At 34.3% G+C, this 19259-nt stretch overlaps 3 protein-coding genes across 3 annotated transcripts; all 3 read left to right on the forward strand.

Annotated features, from left to right (window-relative positions):
• On the forward strand, nucleotides 5375-7837 carry LOC109728875 (THO complex subunit 7A-like). Its single transcript, XM_020259411.1, has 3 exons — nucleotides 5375-5532; nucleotides 6353-6978; nucleotides 7405-7837. The coding sequence occupies exons 2-3, from the start codon at nucleotides 6385-6387 to the stop codon at nucleotides 7513-7515; spliced, it is 705 nt and encodes a 234-aa protein (XP_020115000.1). The 5' UTR covers nucleotides 5375-5532; nucleotides 6353-6384; the 3' UTR covers nucleotides 7516-7837.
• On the forward strand, nucleotides 9955-12264 carry LOC109728759 (B3 domain-containing protein Os04g0386900-like). The gene is made up of 4 exons (XM_020259279.1): nucleotides 9955-10058; nucleotides 10947-11036; nucleotides 11332-11423; nucleotides 11798-12264. Exons 1-4 carry the CDS (start codon nucleotides 10022-10024, stop codon nucleotides 12089-12091), a joined length of 513 nt encoding a protein of 170 aa, XP_020114868.1. The 5' UTR covers nucleotides 9955-10021; the 3' UTR covers nucleotides 12092-12264.
• On the forward strand, nucleotides 14265-19011 carry LOC109728846 (binding partner of ACD11 1-like). Its single transcript, XM_020259379.1, has 6 exons — nucleotides 14265-14375; nucleotides 16823-16926; nucleotides 17027-17102; nucleotides 17472-17555; nucleotides 17658-18004; nucleotides 18483-19011. The coding sequence occupies exons 1-6, from the start codon at nucleotides 14370-14372 to the stop codon at nucleotides 18616-18618; spliced, it is 753 nt and encodes a 250-aa protein (XP_020114968.1). The 5' UTR covers nucleotides 14265-14369; the 3' UTR covers nucleotides 18619-19011.

Raw genomic sequence — 19259 nt, forward strand, 5'->3', positions numbered from 1 at the left:
GAGAGGGAGAGGTTGCGGCGTAGGTGAGTGTAGTGGAGAATGTGATGAATTTTGAAGTGGTGTTGATCATAAAGGTGAACTATGTCGAAGAAAAATATGAGAGATGGTGTACTATTTAGAAATCTTTAAATACCTAGATAATGTTTAACAGGTGTGGATCGTTTGATTTGAAACACCCTAAAATCGAGAAGACGAGACTATTGTACCGAGCCTCCAGTACGCGATAAGATAGTTATAGGAAAGCATCTCTCTCTCTCTCTGTCTGCTATAGTATATATATACTAAGTGAATTACTCGCACGGATGCTGGCTGATTATAGAAATTAGTTTTTATAAATAAATTAGATAGTTTTTTAAGTATTTTATGATTAGTTTTTATAGTCTAATTATGTAAATTAAATTAAAGAAATTATATAAAAATAGATTATGCCCAAAGTAAACTGTATAGCAATAATTTAATTTATAAAATTTAATCTAAAAGATTTGAGATAAATCGTATCAAAATAACTTTACAGAAAATCAATAAATTAATAAAATTGTAAAAGAAAAATGAATTTATATAAAATTAATTATATATAGTACACATATGCAATCTATATTCTTAAAATTTTAGTCCTGAAATTTAATTCTATATTTTTTTATCAACGCTCTTACGATATTTAATGTAATCTTTAAATTCATTTATTTATGTTTACGATTTTATTACTGCGTGTTAATCTACGTATATGATTAATATATTAGAGATTTAAATTTAAATTTTTAAAGTTTTAAAATTTGGAAATAAATATTGTAATGTTAAAATATAAAATAATTAAAGTTTAAATTTATAAACATTTAAAATTTAAAAATAATCAAAATTGTTAAATTGTATTTATAGTTATGTGCTGTGTGTTTGATGTGTGTGTGTGTATATGAAGGAGCAGAGAAGAGGAGGGTTGGTGGGACACGTGTCATCTAAGGTCGGCCCCGCAAACCCTCCTTTAATGTAGTTAAATAAAAAGATAAGATAAATAGATATATATAGTATATATATATCATATGTATATTATATATTAGTATATAATATATATATGAATTATATATATATTCTTTAGAACCTACCATATCTACTCTCCCCATTCTACTTTATTTTTTTTGTATTTTAAACTTTGTTTATTTATATATTAGTGAGGATGAGGATATATACCACCCAAAGTTATTAATTAGTTAATTAATATTGATTTAGCGAAAATTCGACATGAGAATTATATGTACAAGAATTGTATGGAACTCACTTTGCAAGTGTGGATAAAAATTCAACTAATTAATAAATCTACAGTGTAATTAAAACAATATATTTTTGCAAAATAATTAATTAAATTGATGGCCAACATTTAGTCTTTAATTATATCCAACTTGTTCTTAATCCTCACAATTGTGAAAAACTGTTCTTCAGGGGGGAAAAAAAGTTTTAATTTATGGAAAACACTCATTCCATAATTTTTATTTTTCACATAAAAATATCAGAAAACAAATTAAAAAGAGACCTTAATTCCTATAAAATCTGAAAAATAATATTTTTTCTGAAAATCAAATGGACAAAAAATACTTTTCTAATCAAAACATTGGTTTCTGCGATTATTTTTTTTTTCTGAAAAACGTAAACCTTTTTAGTTAATGAATAATGATGCAACATTAATTGGAAACCTATATAGCTAGCTATATATAATATATATATGTATTTGTGCTATTGTTGAATATTATAAATGGTAATGTCTAGGCACCAACAAGAGACTAACAAGATTTGTCTTCTTTTTTCTTTTTTTTCTTTTTTTTCTTTTCTAGCAACAAATTAATTAATAAATGGCTCCAGATTGGTGCTAGAATGTAAGTCCACTAATGTTAAACAATGTCAACCCTTCATATATATATATATATATATAGAGAGAGAGAGAGAGAGAGAGAGAGAGTTAGATGTGCATCCAAATTTTATTATCGACTTTAGTTTTGGGCCTCGATTCACCAATAGTTTTGCAGTGCGACAAATTGAAAAAATTTGTGAAGGAAAAATAGATGTCTAATTCGATAATGAAGAATCCGTTAAGAAATATTTTTCTCCTCTTTTGCCCTAGACGCGATGCAGCGGTTTGTAATCTTTAGAACATTGTACTCCATTTTTTCATATATAATGAAACTCTCTCCTTCACAGAGAGAGAGAGAGAGAGAGAGAGAGAAATTAGGGTTTACAATATTTGTAGATGGGGTAAGGGGAATTAAATGAATTCTAGAGAGAGAGAGAGAGAAATTAGGGTTTAAGAATAGAAGTAGCATTTGACCACCACCCAAGATGAATTCAAAGCCACATTTAATGTGCACATGTTTCCCTAGAAGCCATGTCTGTGGTGAGACCCCATAAGGAATCTCTCTTGATCTAGGGCATGCAATTGGAAACCAAGCATTGAGCATTAATTAATTAATAATAACACTTTTTAATTAAAAAACAAAAAAGAAGAAGAGAGAAATAAGAAAAGATGCTAATTAGGGTTTGGTTTTACTTTGACTATATTGGAAAGAATCATGTCACATGATTTTGTTAATTATTATGATTTCACTAGCAACAATGCCTTGAATCTTGGTCCCTCATTAAGGATGTTATGACTTCATTCTAGAACTAGAATATTATTCTTTTGTGCTTCTCCTTGTTTCAGTTGATTAGTACTGTATATTTATTTATATATTTTTAGAAGAGCTGTTTGGAGAACTTTGTCAGATTACAATTATTATATTCTAAAAGTTTAAGTTATTAGAGAACGGTGTTTATATATTTTTATACTTAACATTCCCCCTCACATCTGACCTCGAGACTTTTTGTTTACGAGGCTCATGATGTGGATTTGAATTAAATGAGAGGAAATTAATAATACTAGGAGCCTGATATGACTGGAACTCAGAATCTTCTGTTCTGATAAACTTAAGCTATTAGAGAACAGTATTTATATATTTTTAATACTTAACTGAGGTAAAATAAAAAAGTGCTCAAACCTATGAAATTGTGGAGTAAAGTAAGAATACAACATCAATTAGCCATTAATCTCCCTTTCAATAGTATAATAATTAACCTCCTTTATTCATGTCAATATGGGACATGATTAGCTACATTAGAGAAATATTCTAAAAATCTAGAAAAAGAAAACCTAGGTTGGTGCCTATATTGGCCTTTGAAATATTCTGGATTGTGGGAGAAAATATAACAACTTTTTTTTTTATTATTAAACTTCTCATTTTTCACTCATTTTATCTTATTTTTTTATCATTTCATTTTCCAGTACACCTTTTATTTACTTTTAGGGCGTGTTTGGTTCGCTTCTTTTTCACCCTGGAATCGTAAACGGAATGGATAAATCCGTTTGTGGGTGTTTGGTACGCGGGAGTTCCATTCCAATTCCGATTCCCGAGTGGAATGGGAATCCCCCAGTCACCTCTTTTTCAATCCGGCCTAGGAGGCCAGATTGAAAGTTGAATCCGGACGGAATGGATATTTATTCGGATTAAATTTATTTTTTCAACTTTTTTAATTAAAATATGAGTTAAAATTTAAAAATTAAATATATAATTTTAAATTTTAATTTGAACTTAAATTAAAAATTAAAATTTAATCAAGTATTTCGAATCTAACTTATGAATTTGAATTTAAATTAAATTTTAATTTATATAAAGTTTTATTCAAATTTTATTTCAAACTTAAATTAAATTTATGGATTCAAATTAAAATTTAAATTGTAATTTTAAGTTTGAATTTGAATAAATCAAAATTTAGTTTCATATTTTGAATTATCCACTCAACTTCAAAGTTTAATTTTTTAAAAAAAAAATAGAATTAAAATTTTGACATTATTTCAAAATTTTGATTTTAATTTTTAATTTTTAATTTTTAATTTGAATTTAAATTAATATATTATAAAGATAATGTTAGTATATTAATTTGATTACATTTTTTATATCCACCTGAACCAAACACCGACAATGGGAATGATTTATTCCGATTCCGATTCAGGTGATGAACCAAACAGAATTAGGTAATGAGTCATTCCGATTCCGATTCCAGCTTATTTTGATTCCGATTCCGATTTCGATTCCGACTTCGAGCCAAACGCGTCCTTAGATTCCACTCCAAGGGTTTCTTATAAACTGTTGATATGTCGATCGATCCATGTAACATATCGAATTATAACACAAGTGAACCAAGTAAAACTCTTCGCATTATATTTACGACATTATATCAGCAGCATATAAGGACAATATTTCAGGGGAACTTGTACGTAGTAGTACTCATCCAATTTTTGCTCTCCAATTTAAACAAATATTGGTCATTTCGGATGATCACACTGGAGGTCATTTCGGATGACCACATTGGCTAGTCTAGTAGCTGTTGTCGAGGTTGCCGTCTTCGAGGTCGGAGATTCAATCTCTACTTACTCTTTCACAACCCAGAGTATTACAATAGAGGGCAACATAGGGATGCAAATGGATCCGGGTTGGTGGAGCTTCCGCCCCGATCTGCATCGAATAGGGCGGTGAGTGGGAATAAAAAAAGTATATAGGAAAGTATATTCTGTCCTGATCTGTTGAGTAAATAGAGCATAAGGGAGCGGTAAGTGAGGGCCAAAAATAGAATTAGAATTAACATGCTCCGAATCCGCCTGATCCGATAAGAAATGGAGCGGAAAGTGGCAGACCGCTGCCGTCCTCCAATCCGCCTAGTTTTCATCCCTAGAAAGTGGGATAGGGACCTATCTAGGGCCATTTTGAAATAGGCCCCCAAGGCCCCAACCTATATAACACATACGCTTTCTATTATCCATGTTAGGGCATTGGGCTAGCGTAAGGTGATTCTTAAAAAAAATTTTAAAAAAAAAGTGAAAATGGTTCTCAGCATGAGACCGTTTCATCTGCCATTTATGCGGTCTTCAAATCCGTACCGTCCACGCCACGACGGATGGTGTGCAGATGGAGCGAGCTCACATTGCACAGACAGTACCCTCCCACATTTAAGACCATGATAATATTGTGTCGATACAGGCTCGGCCCGACCCGGCCCAAAGCCCAGAGGTATACGTTCGCGTGGGTGCTTAATTATATAAAAAACATTTCTAATGAATTTTCTTAAATTCATTAAAAATTTTATCGAATTTAATAATTTTAATTATTTTTAGCTATTAAAATTAGATTAATTAATAATTAATAATTAATAACTAATGTAGTCATTACATTTAAATAATTTATTTATTTTTACCTAACTAAAAATAAATACTCGAATAACAAATTTTGGAAGTTGAGGGGATCTAAACCAACAAAAGCGGAAAAAAAAAAGTTGAGGGGGTAATATCAAAATTGTGTGGACTTGAGGTGGTCTCCATACATTTTCACAAAAAAAAAAAGAAAAAGAAAAAATTGTGATGCGATAAACCCTAGTTTTATCGATCCCATCACTCTGTTCGTCGCCACCGCCGCCACCGCCGCAGCGCCGCCGCCACCCCCTTCTCCTCGCCCTCAGGTGCAATTTCCAATCTCGATTTGGGATTTTTTGTGGTGTTTTTTGATTAATTTGGTGATAAAAATGGGATTTTTCTTCAAAAAAGGGCCACTTTTTGATTCATTTGGTCAAATGCAACTCTAGGGTTTGATTCTGGTACTAATTTGGTTAATCTGAGTTGTGATTTGTAGAATTAGAGACGAATAACTGAAAAAAAAGCATAGAAATTGAAGTAGGTATTGTAGGTAATTTGGAATTATTTGTGGTTTTTTTTTTCCGATTAATTTGGTGATAAAAATGGAATTTTTCTTCAAAAAAGGGCCACCTTTTGATTCTCTTAGTCAAATACAACTCTAGGTTTGATTCTGGTACTAAATTGGTTAATTTGAGTTGTGATTTGTAGAACTGGAGATAAATAACTGTAAAAAAAAAAAAAGCATAGAAATTGAAGTAGGTATTGTGAGAACCTCGCATTCAATGTGGTTTCTGGTGGAAATTTCGTATTAATTCGGAGAATTGGTGTTAGGTTATTTGAACATGTTGTTGTAAGGAGTTAATCCTTTTTCTACAGCAATTTATTTCGTCAGATCTATAAATTTTTGTGTATTTTCCTTTCGAGTTTCGATTGACGCCCTCTCAATTTTCGATTCTTTTTGACTCGAGCTATTTTGTCGATAAGATTGGAGATTTCATTAAATATAGTGGTGGTTCTTTTACATTCAACTGTTTAGAATTAGTATCGAACCGTCGACAATTGAAGCTAATGGAGCCGGCAAATTCAGTAAAATTGCGAATTTCAATACAGTCGTTATGTTATTTTTACTCCGTTCGTCAATTGTAGTTCTGGGATCGGTCGTTAATAAATTCTGAAGAATGTTGGCAAAAGGAAGGAAAGTCGTTTCGAGGGGCGAAGAGATGGCCGCGCACTATGCGTTCGGCCCCCTCGAAGACGACGTGATTATCAAACACCGGCTTCTGACTCGCACCACCACCACGAGGGGCGAACCGCCGTTGAAGAAGCTTCAGAAGAAGTTCATGTCTTTCGCCCAAGAGATCGAGAAGGACGCCGACAACGTCGCTGATTGCGAGAGATTACACAAAGCCTTTTTACATGAGATGAGCAGTTTCGAGCTCCCCCTTCTGAAAAGCAAAGTTGTGGTGGATGCGAACATTAGAGAGAAGGAGAGCTTCAACGGGCTTAAGGAAGAGATTCAGACGCAAATATTGCAAGCGCAGGTCGATATCGAGGACTTGAAGAAGCTGCTCGAGGAGAGCAAGATCGAGCGGCAGCATAAAGAAGAGTGCGAGGCGATCAGGAAGCTGATCGCGTCGCAGCCCCCGCGGTCGGAGACGCAGAAGCTCATCGCGGATCTCGAGAAGGAAATGGCTTCTCTGGAAGCCGAGAGCGCCGCTTGTGTGCGGACTTTGGAGCTTAGGAAGAAGCAATTTTCTCTTCTGCTCCACGTGGTGAGTGTATGCGGAGTGTTTTAACTTTGTGTTTTCTCAATTTTTCCGAGCTTTGCATGACTAGTATCGGCCTGGCTTCTGAAACAGTTTCTCTAATCGCGAGAATCAACAGTCGTGTGTTTGTATAACAAAATATTTGGAGCTTTTGCTATGCCTGGGAAGGCGATGTGAGCTTCTCGACCCCGAAAGTTATAGAAGGCTTAGATTATAGCATTCTTATTACAAAGTGCTTCTTCAAATAGTTCTATTCAAACAATACTTTTGCAGAAGCTCGAATAGGGCCAAGCAGGCCCTTAGAGTTGGTCATCTAAGGGCTCAATTTCTTTGCTAACTCTTTACGGACTCGCTTTTCTCGTCACTCACGTGTGTAAATGTAGTCCCCTACATTTTGAGGGCTTATTCAAAGTCAATTCTATGCTTGAACAGATCGAGGAACTGCAAAATATTGTGGAGGATGAGCCGAAGAGCGTCGAGGAACAGAAGACGAGCGTCGAAGAAGGTAGCAGCGGCGGTACCGAAGCCATGGCTGTGGACTGAATATGTGTAGAAGAGTTTTTAAACCTTTCGGTCTCGTCGCTGGAAATTTAGCACTGCTGTAGATGTTGCATGATGTAAACCTGACTCTGTCGCGCAACGAATGTATTGAATTTTCGCTTTAGATGCTATCAGTTTGATGATTAGCCTCAGTTTTGTGGAAAAATGTGTGTGTTCTTGTCGCGCTGTTCCTCTAATTTTGATGCTGCTTACTACATTGTGTGAAATGGATTATTGTTGTTACCTCTAAACAAAAGTGTTTAGGGGAAAAGAGGGAAGCATCTTAGTTCAATAAAATGGCACAAGAGTTGTATATTCCATACAATTAGAAAATATCATATCATATAATTTTATTATGTAATAATTATTGTAACTATCTTGAGTAAACAAATTGTGACATATCAAACAAATTATTGCATGGTAGTAAATTTTTAATTGTGCCACTCATCTTTCAACCATTGCATCATCAATTTAATGAACAAAATAAATGTGTTAAACAATTTAGTTATGCATTCAAATAGTTTCTGAAAGTAAATATTCTAGAATTTAGGATAAATTACACTTTTGGTCCTCAAACTATGACGCGTGATACTTTGGCCTTCAAACTTTAATTTATTATAATTTGTGATTCAAATTTTTTGAATTATTATAATCAAGTCCTTACAATTGAATTTAGTTGGGTAAATATTAATAAATTATTGATGTAGAAGTGGTGTAGAAGTATTATAATTGAGGACGTGATATTAATTAAGATACTATATTATTTTTACATAATAATTGGTCAATATGTAGCCAATTAACTTGGGTTGTGGGAACTTGATTGCATTTATTTAGAAAGCTTAAGTTAAAAAATATAATAAATTAAAAAATTGAAGATTAAAGTGTCATGCGATTTATAGTTTGAGGACCAAAAGTGTAATTTACTTTAGAATTTAAATGGTCATAGATAGAAATGCTAACAAGCCGAACACGAACTGGATCGTAGACAACAAGATAGATTGACGGCTCTACTACTTGGTGAAAAGTTAGAAGCAAATTAAAAAAATTAGAATTTTAATTTAATAAGTAAAATTTACAAAATATAAGTCTCTTTACATTTGAGTTGGTCTAAAATCTAAATAATAAAAATTTATAATATATATATATATAGCAAAACATAAGAAAACTGACTTCAGCTCGTGTTCGGTTTGTTTGGATTGTCTTTTTACATTTCAGTTGGCCTAAAATTTAAATAATAAAAGTTTATAATAACTCTAGCTCGTGTTCGATTTATTTGGATTTCGGGCTCAAAATTTAACTTATGTTTGGCTTATTTATTAAATGAGTGGTTGATCTCGAGTCGAATATAAGTTATGTCACGAACAACAAGTTGAATTGCCAGCCCTAATTGTAGACTTAATATTTTTAATAATTTAATTTGGGCAATTTAATAGTTTGAGAACTAGAATGGAACTTTGATTAAAAGTTGGGGGCCACTCTTCAAATATCTATTTCTTTAATTGAATTTTTTTTATAACTAATCTTATCGATTTTTATAATTATAAAAATAGTTTTCTTAAAAAAATAATTATAAAAATAGACTTTTAAATGCGTTGAATGATTCACCGTATTCATAATTTCTATTTAGAAGTAGAAAAATAGTAACAGCGGTAAACCATTCACCGCTTTTACCNGCCAATATGTAGCCAATTAACTTGGGTTGTGGGAAAGTTGATTGCATTTATTTAGAAAGCTTAAGTTAAAAAATATAATAAATTAAAAATTTGAAGATTAAAGTGTCATGCGATTTATAATTTGAGGACCAAAAGTGTAATTTACTTTAGAATTTAAGTGGTCATAGATAGAAATGCCAACAAGCGGAACACGAGCCGAATCGCAGACAACAAAATAGATTGACGACTCTACTACTTGGTAAGAAGTTAGAAGCAAATTAAAAAAATTAAAATTTTAATTTAATAAGTAAAATTTACAAAATATAAGTCTCTTTACATTTGAGTTGGCCTAAAATCTAAATAGTAAATAGAGTACGTATTTTATGCTTTCGAAAGTACGATGACTTTCATACTTATAAATTTTTGTATTTATAAATTATTTTCGATGATAAGATATCTGATTCGTCGACAAGCTCCGTTAAATATATGTACCTAAATATAAGAAAGCTGACTTTAGCTTATGTTCGGCTTATTTGGATTTCAAGCTGAGAAACTTTTCCAACTTATATTTAGCTTGTTTATTAAATGAGTGATTGATCTCGAGCTGAATACAAGTTAGCTCGCGAACAACGAGTTAAATTGCGAGCCGTATTTGTAGACTTAACATTTCTAATCATTTAATTGGGGCAATTTAATAGTTTGGGAACTAGAATGGAAGTTGATTAAAAGTTGGGGGCCACTCTTCAAATTTCCTTTTCTTTAATTGCTCTAGTTTCTTTCCTCTTTTTCTTTCTCTCTCAATCAAAATCCCCACACACTCTCTCTCTCTCTCTCTCTCTCTTTCTCTCTCTCTAAGTATGTCTCAGGTTCCAGCTTTTTCCTACAGCAATGCAGGTGAGCTCTCTCCTCTTCTAAATCCCCCCTTTCTTTTTTTTCTTTTTTTTTTTTTAAATAGTTTTTCTATTACTCATTTGCCTCTACTCTTAACTTACCACCCCATATATTATCACTCTCCATTAATGGGTATATAAAATAAAATAAAGCAAAACAAACCCCTTCACAAACCCTCTCAAAAATTAGGAGTCTCTTTTGTAGCAAAAACAAGTTTTTTTTTTTCTTCTTTTTTTTTGTGGGTGAGTGGAAAAGGTGACAAAAATGAGGCAAAAAGTGCATGTGTTAAGCCTTTTGATGTTCCTGTTTTTGTGTTCTTACTTCAATTTAAGGGTTGAAATGGTATTTTCCTCATTTTTTTTAACTTTTAAAAATTATGAACAGTTTCAGAAAATTGTTCCTCTTTTTTTTTTNTCAAAATAATTTAAGAAAAATCCTGCAACATGAAATTAATTTTGGTCCTAAATTTCCATAACTTTTTTACTTGTTCAAGCTGAAATTGTTTGATTTGTTCTTGTTGGTATATAAAAGTGCGATTTTTTTGTTTTTTTTTTGTTTTTTATGAGTTTCTTCTTGTTGCATTTGGTTTAGATCAGGGGAAAAAAGAAAGAGAAAAATGTTTCTAAGTATATTATTAGTAAAAGGATGTTAAAAAGTTGATGGTATAGTATCTCAACAATGGAAATGCGTTTGTTTATCTCGAATGGCTTGTAAAAATCTCTTTTCAGTAGATTTTTTTTTAATTTTTTAAAAAAAAACATATTTGAATAAATTGGTGTAATGTGAATATTTGTCCTCACATGTATTTCTTAATGATGCGCCGAGAAAAGTGGAAGTTATCGATTCTAATGCGCTATATCTTGTTGTACTAATGTACCTTTTCTCATACAGATCCCTGCAATTCCGACATTCGCCGTTCAAGTCACAGAACTGCTGCGACAGAAAACAGCTTCTCCTCGCAGGAATCGACGAACCATGCGAGTAAGTGCATCTTAGTTGTTAGGTAAATAAAAAAAGTTTAGATGCTTCAACTTATATTTTCTCTGTTCGAGACTCCGTTAACTTCTAATGGCTTTGATTTGAGTTTGTTTTCTCGTAAATTGCATTGCAGATTCATTTAAATTATTAATGTCCGATTTTGTTAAATGACTGTTAAATCGAAGGGCTCGCGCGCGTACACTTTTTACCTAATCGTTACTATTTCGTAGTTTGATAAGCTATTTGATGGAAAGGTTCTTCGTAATTTCATTTGAGGCTTCTTTTTCCGTCACTTCAGCGGCTACTGAAGACGACAGCGGTCCGCTTTTGGGGAAGCCCTTCTTCACGGCTATTTTGACGAAATCTCAAGTTCAGTCCCCGTATCAAATGGTAAATTTTGTCGAGAACCTTTCTCTACCAAGTTTTGAAAATATTAATTCATAGCTCCTTTTGTTCTTTCAACACAAGTTCATTCGATTTTTAACGGTCTCTTTGATACTTCTCGATGCGCGACAATCACAATGACTCGTTAATAACGTTGTATGTACCGATCTCGATTGTTCGCTTAATTTTCTTTACTCTTGTATTTCATAGCGATAAAACCGTAAATGCTCAAAATTCAACTTTTGCGTCATGTCGTGTCATTCTCGGGTTAAACAGGTTCGTGTCGTGTTGATTTCGGTGTTTCTCTTTGGTAACTTCATATATCGCGTCTGATCGTATCGTGCTGTGTCGTGCTGTGTTTGGTTTCCCTTCTCGTTTAGGCGATCCCCGCGAAGTTCTACAAATTCCTTCCGGCGACGTGCGCTCCTGCGACCCTCTCTTGCGGAAGCAGCAGCTGGAAGGTGAACTACATCGGAGACCGCGGCTTCCGAAGGTTCGACAGCGACTGGAAGCATTTCGCGACCGACAGCAAACTGCGGGTCGGGGATGCTTTGGTTTTCGAGCTCGTCGACGAGGCGAAGCTCAAGTTCCGAGTTCGGATCCTCCGAGGGGATGTCCCGGAAATGTTTGCCGCTGGCGGCGACAGCTCTGACAGTCCCATAGTTATTGATTAGGGATTCAGAATAGGTGTTTTTCTGCTGAATGGAAGTGCTTTTGTGCAAAGTAGCTGCTTTTATACCAGCTGAAGTTTTTTTATAAAAAACTTTGTTGTTGAGATAGTGTGGGATGTTGCTCAAGCACTTTTGCATTAATGGTTAGTTTTCTGGCTGAAAAAGTATTTTCCGTCTGTTTGATTCCTAGAAAAGCAGTTTTTCAGAAAAATTCTTTTTTTCTAGATTTCATGAAAAACTAGTATTTTCGTTTTTTGAATTTGTGAAGCAACCGTTGTACTCTAAAAGCTTAAGATGTTAAATTCTTTTTCTTTTTTTTTTTGTCCCATAGAATAGTTAGTTCAGCTTGGTGCACTTAAGATTTTTACTGTTAGATATACTTTTTGATCATTTTTATCCGTTAGATTATATTATTTAACCAGCCACCCATTCAACACTAAGAGGTTATTATCATCAAAATCGTACATTTTTTTATTAAACGGCCGAAAACTCGATAGCAGCGGACGCATTTATGTTTGTAGCTTTTTAGCTTGATACCGCCTCGATATTTGTACAATATTATTAATGGTGTGTTTCTTTTAAGTTTTTGAAGTACCTCACAGATGTTGAGGCGATCCCACGGCTAAAATATTACAAGCACGTGTGAATTTTATAAAATAAAAAAATATTAAATAAAAAAAAATTTAGAAGAAAAGTTATAGGGAGAGGAGGTTTGAAACTTCTTCGACGACCCAGGATGCTTAGCCGCGTGTAACCAGGGCCCCACACGCTCGCCCGGCTTACCGTCCGTGCGTCCTCACGAACGTCTCTATGCGGCGTGCGTCTCCATCACCGCTCCGTTGAAATCGGACGGTGGATCGTCAGTCCCGCATAGGCACTCCCTATGCGGAGAATGTATCCGAACGTCAAGCAATTCACCGACGACTACGAGTCGGTCTCTTCCTCTCTCTCAAGCGCGTTTTCTTTGGCTAAAGTATTTCATGCACCTAGTGCACCACGTGGCTTGTGGACCGTAAACCAAAATTTATCCTTTTAAGCTAAATTACAAAAATTTCCCTCAACTTCACTGCTTATCCAAGCTACTCCCTTAAAAAAAAATAATAATAATAATTATCCTTTTATGCTCTATTATTATCTCAAATAAGTCCATGTATTTGATATAATTATTGAATTCAGCTATAAAATCTTTTATATAGGCTAAATTATGAAAATTTTTCTTAACTTTACCGCTTATCCAAACTACTACTACATAAAAATTATATTAATTTTATCCTTATATGCTTTATTATTATCTTGAATAGGTCCATATATTTGAGATAACTATTCGATTCAGCTATACAATCTAATAAAAATTAATTTACAGAAAAAGTCATCTATAAATAATATAATAGACTCATACAAATTAAAAGAATTGCTCAATAAATTGTCAATGAAAATAACAAAATAGGATATCCTATTATCTAAAGTTTTTATATATTTTGTGAGTAGCAAATTAGATATATATTGAGGTGTGAAACAGAGTGATATGTTAATACATTTTTAGTAAATTGTATAATATAATTTATTAATTTTTTAAATTTTTTGAATCTATTTAAGATGGTGATAAAGTATATGAATATATTAATATAATTTTAAATTAATGCAGGAGGTAACTGATATGGGCTAAAGTGTAATGGAGTTTTTTATTATAATAATTTAGCCCTTTATTTATCTTAGCACTTTTCTTACGGTTCATGATGATATGGTGAACTAGGTCCATGAAAATTCACTTCCTTCTCTTTCTCCTCTATCTATATTAGGTAAATTTTAAATACCACCCCTGTGATTTTGCAATTTCACACTTTAGTACCGTGTGGTTTAAAGTGTATCAAGTTAGTGCTCTATGGTTTTATTTTTATTTGTTCAGCAGCTTTTCCGTTAATATTCTGTTAAATTATATATACAAAAAATTTCAGATACTCCATCTAGGTTTATCAAATATTCATTTTAGTACCCATTTAGTTTTAACTTTGTTATTGATTTAACAAAAAAAATTAGTAAAATCGATAATGAATAGATAAAAGTAAAACTGCATGACACTAAATTGATACATTTTAAACCACAGGGTATTAAAGTTAGAAAAGTGAAACTACAGGGTGGTATTTGAAGTTTTCCCATCTATATATATATATGTACTCTCTCTAGGGTCTAGGATCCCGCCATCAACGAAGAGCACGAATTAGGGTTTTGTGAAAGGTAGAAGAGGCGTTCTCGATCTCGATCTCTCTTAGCAACGACTGCGATGAGTGTAAGTGAAATCCCCGATCTCGACTTCTTCTGTTTCGTTTGCTTCTGATAATCGAGGGTTTTTTTCGTTGTTTGATCCCTTTTGAGTACGATTTGTTTGGGAATGTGTGTGATATTGCTTTGAAATGACTCGGATCTACTGGATCTGCTTGTAGTTCTTGTGATTCGGCTTTAATTTGCTATGATAATTCTATGTCGGGTTTCGATTTCCATCTGTGATTGGGTGCTTAATGCTTTAGATGATTGAGTGTTCGTTAGATTATGCTAAATCAGGATAGAATTTTTTAGAAGATGAAAAATAGGATAAATCGGAGGAATAAAGTGTTTGATTCTGAGGGGTTTAAGCTGATACTTGCTCAACAATGATTCGATGATTTATTTGGAGATTTATTGTGCATACGGCTAGGGTTCGATTCTCTCCGAATACTCTTTACTTTTACGATGAGTATCAGAGTAACTCTTTATGCTTTGGGATTGATTCTTGAAGAAGCACTGAGGCATTAGAGTCATTTGCACTAGTTTAGCACTCTTGCATGTGCTTGTCATGAGGTGTATCTAATGATTGTGTGCGAGCATCAGATTGGGGCCTCTTTGGCCCACCGGTGTGTTCGCTACGTGTCTTTCCCCTAAACCGCTGCTTAAAATGCGGTCGTGCGTTGCACTGCTTGTGCAACCATGCTTCCTAAATAGACGCGATGGTTTGTCCGCTGCAAAAGCTTGCCTAAACGCACGACGAAACCGGCCCTTTATCCGCTTCCGATGTTAGTATAGGCGAAGTCATTTTCATGCCAGATATAGCAAGGAGCAGAGAGAGAGAGAGAGAGGTTGGCTAGGGGTTCATTAGTTTTCGACTTCTTCTCTTGGTTACATCTATGTTTTGTCAATAATGTCTGCTTGTAAACAGTGGTTGGGCGCTTGGAGCTAATTGATAGTATGCACATCCTGTGGTATGACTTTGAGGGTCCGTTTGGTTCGCGCTATTTTTTTAAGATTCCTAGTAATCCAATAGGAATAAAAAAATATGACGGTGTTTGGCTAACGCACTAAGTATTTTTTTAAGATTCCTAGTAATCCAATAGGAATAAAAAAATATGACGGTGTTTGGCTAACGCACTAAGTATTTTTTTAAGATTCCTAGTAATCCAATAGGAATAAAAAAATATGACGGTGTTTGGCTAACGCACTAAGTAATATAGTTGGTAATACTAGATTTACTTGGGAATGAGATGCATCCCAAAGTATTAATCTCATTCCTTTGAGGGAGAGTGGGTATCCTTATATTAATGGATTGGAGTAATTATAATATGTCTAATCTCTTTTTTTCTTCTCACCCGCTGGCTAGTTATAATTTTTCTTTACACTCTAACCTCATATCTCTCTCTAAACTTATCTTTTTCTTTCTAAACTTCAATTCTTTTTCTCTCTCTAAATTAAGCTATTTCTCCCCCTCTTTTTCTAAAATCTCAACCCTCTCATTCTCTCTAACCTCGACTCTCTTTCTTTTCCTATTTCTTTAATTATGCTCTCTCTTTCTAACCTATATTCTCTCTCTCTTTTTTCTAAAAAGTTGTTGAAATCTTTTATAGTATTATTTAAAATTAATTAAATTAATTAATTAATTAATTGTATATTTTCGTAATCTTAAATAACATGACTAAATAATATGACCGTACGAACCAAACACCAAAATACTATATTCTTTGTAATAGGATGAATCTTATTCTCGAATATTTTTTTACTCCTAGTTTTCTTTCATAGTGCGAACCAAACGCGCCCTGAGATTAATCTGTGTCATTAAGATGAAGCTATAAAAAAGTTTGTGGTATCACTTTCGGATAAGACAGGTTATCTGATATTGATCCATTAGAGGAGCACATTGATCTTCTTCATTGGTCGTAATAGCTTCTTGAAAGCAAAAGAAAGGTGAATGCAGAAAAGACCATATTGTATAATTATCATAAGAACAACGTTTATCGCATGAATTTAGATCGAACATCAAATTGAGGCTATCAAGGTGGATGGACAGTCGTTTAGATGGAGGACATCCTAGGCTCACCAGGCACTTACTGGGATTTTAGGACGACAACCTAGCGATGTGGGTCATTCAGATTTCAATGTAAAAAATATAAAATGCATTAAGCTTCAAATTGTAATAAAATTGTACGACCTTTTTAATTGAAAGTTGTTAGTGCTTGTTCAGACAGCTTTACTTGCATAACACTTTTTTGCGAATGGGCCCAATAAGCCCTTGGCCATTTACTTTTAGTTACTCGAATGAGAATCAACTTACCCAGTAAGGTTTGAATCTGGAAAGGAAACGAGCTTCGCCCAAATAAAGTTTGAGGCTGAAGGAAGCCGTCAATTGTACTTCACTATCATATTATATTTCACTAAATATAGATGATAAGGTTTGCTGGGGGAATTGAAATTCAAAACTTGGCACTGCAGGTAAGGACGGTGAAGGTCAGCAATGTCTCGCTCAGTGCGACTGAGCAAGATATGAAAGAGTTCTTTTCCTTTTCCGGGGACATTGAACATATAGAGATGCAAAGGTCTGTTGCCTATCCAAGATCGTATTTCTGTGCATCTGATATTTTTCCCTTTTTCTTTTATAACAGCTTTGATTTTGAGCTCACTCTATGTGTTTTGCAGTGGGGATGAGTGGTCCCAAGTTGCATATGTGACTTTTAAAGATACGCAGGGGGCAGAGACTGCGGTTCTACTTTCGGTAAATTAGCTTCTCAAGAACTCCGATTCTCTTCTCATATGTGTTGCGTGAGATCGCCTCTTCTTTTTTGTGCTTCACTGAATGTGGTCACTTTATAGTGACTTGGTTTTATGTGTCAATATTGTCATATCGACTGCTAAATAAAAGAAAGTTTCTAAGAACTTTAAAAGCGGTGTTGTAATATTCAATCAGTTTGTGTGATGTAACGAACAGGTGTTCTTGCTTTTCTCTTCTCAGTAAGCTGAATCTGCAAAACTAAGTAGATTTGTTTTAGCTAACGAAAGAAGAGCACTTAGTGGTGTTTTAATGTTGTGATATTGTCTCGTCTTTTTATCTTCTTCTAAGATGAACATTGTATTGGTGATACAGGGTGCGACGATAGTTGATCTCTCTGTCATCATCGCGCTCGCCCCGGAATACGAGCCGCCACCAACCGTCTCAGCTCCGTCCTATGTAAGTCATTTATAGTCCATCACTCCTGTCCCAAATTCATAACAACTATATAAATAATAAAATTATATCATTTTCGTCCCTTTTTTTTTAAAAAAAATTCAGCCGAAAGATGTTAAACCCTCGACTAGCAGCACCGGTTCGGCTGTTCAGAAGGCGGAAGATGTGGTCACCACCATGCTTGCCAAGGGCTTTGTCCTAGGCAAAGACGCCGTTGGCAAAGCCAAATCCTTTGACGAGAAGCACAGTATCACGTCCACGGCCACCGCCAAGGTTGCCTCGTTCGATAAGAAGATCGGGTTTACTGAGAAGATCAGCATGGGCACATCGGCCGTGAACGAGAAGGTGAAGGAGATGGACCAGAAATTCCAGGTGTCCGAGAAGACTAAATCGGCCTTCGCCACGGCCGAGAAGACGGTGAGCAGCGCGGGGTCTGCAATCATGAAGAACAGGTACTAGCGAACTTCAAAATCCCCAACTAGCCATTAGTACTATAGCAACTGATGGGCCTTAAATCCGTGTTCCAAAATGCGAAAGCTAAGGTTATAACTAATAATATAAGCCTACGATGGAGTATTAATACGAGTCAAGTTAGAATAGTTCTAGAAATTATAAGCCCTTTGTTTATTTCTTCATCATTTTCGATGACGAGACATCTGAAGCAACGATCAACGCGCCGTTAAACTTGATAAATGGCTCTTAAATATGTTGAAACCAAATTTCGTGTCTTTATTAGCCCTTAAAATTGTCAACATTGACATCACTTGAATGTTAGGTAAATAATGTTGAAAAATTACAAAATCCATTCCTATAAAGTTTAGTGACGTCGATCGTTGACTTTGACCCCCTATCACCAAAAATAACGCGGAATTTAGAAGGCTTTTTAAATTTTTTTTTTTTAAACACTTCCGAGCCCTTGTCCCTATGCAGGTACGTCTTCACGGGCGCGTCGTGGGTGACCGGCGCCTTCAACAAGGTCGCGAAGGCCGCGGGCGACGTGGGGTCGAAGACGAAAGAGAAGGTCGCGGCCGAGGAGGGGCAGAAGAACGCAGGTTTGCGGGGGTGAGCTCTGCCCCTATCCCCATTATTGATTCTCTTATTACTGCTTTCCTCTGTAAAGAATATATACTTCATGGCTATTCCTGGTTGCTGTGTAGAATAAGGTTATTCCATACCTGGGATGATTAGGTATACACTGCAGTGTCGCTAGTTTATATTTTAGTTTGTTAAGGCTCTCTTTGGACATATTAATATCTTGTTCCGCATATCTCTTTGATTCATTAAAAAAGTATCTAGCATTTTGTAGATGAGTAGTAGTGTAATTAAATCAGTCGAGAATAAGATACCGAATAAGTTATTTCACATAACTTATTTCGACATCCAAACAAGAGCCTAAGAGGGATCGTCCAAAGGGCTTTATTTTTTTTCAGTAAAGAAGATGTATGGACCTTTTCTAATCTGAGAATTATTTTGAATCAGCTAGTCAAATTTTAAAAATTTTGATTTTACCACCCAATTTCTTAATTTGTTTGATTTGAGTCAATCAATGATATCTTGATGTTAAGTTTGCGAGAATCCCATGATGTATATACTATCTAGATTTGTAAAGATAAATAATGTATTCAAAAGTTTTAAGTCTAGGTGTCGTCGAATGATTCAAATTAAATAAATTAAAAGATTGGGTAGTAAGATCAAAATTTTGAAAGG

This window comes from Ananas comosus, linkage group 24 (genome assembly GCF_001540865.1).
Source record: "Ananas comosus cultivar F153 linkage group 24, ASM154086v1, whole genome shotgun sequence".
Taxonomy (NCBI): Eukaryota; Viridiplantae; Streptophyta; class Magnoliopsida; order Poales; family Bromeliaceae; genus Ananas; species Ananas comosus.

Excerpts from the sequence above, each read along its gene's own strand:
- LOC109728875 (XM_020259411.1), top strand. The coding sequence starts at position 6,385 with ATGTTGGCAAAAGGAAGGAAAGTCGTTTCGAGGGGCGAAGAGATGGCC. Across the intron at positions 6,979-7,404 it reads TTTCTCTTCTGCTCCACGTG|ATCGAGGAACTGCAAAATAT; the intron begins GTGAGTGTATGC and ends ATGCTTGAACAG.
- LOC109728846 (XM_020259379.1), top strand. Across the intron at positions 17,103-17,471 it reads AGACTGCGGTTCTACTTTCG|GGTGCGACGATAGTTGATCT; the intron begins GTAAATTAGCTT and ends TTGGTGATACAG. Across the intron at positions 17,556-17,657 it reads CCGTCTCAGCTCCGTCCTAT|CCGAAAGATGTTAAACCCTC; the intron begins GTAAGTCATTTA and ends AAAAAAATTCAG.
- LOC109728759 (XM_020259279.1), top strand. The coding sequence starts at position 10,022 with ATGTCTCAGGTTCCAGCTTTTTCCTACAGCAATGCAG. Across the intron at positions 10,059-10,946 it reads TTTTTCCTACAGCAATGCAG|ATCCCTGCAATTCCGACATT; the intron begins GTGAGCTCTCTC and ends TTTCTCATACAG. Across the intron at positions 11,037-11,331 it reads GGAATCGACGAACCATGCGA|CGGCTACTGAAGACGACAGC; the intron begins GTAAGTGCATCT and ends CCGTCACTTCAG.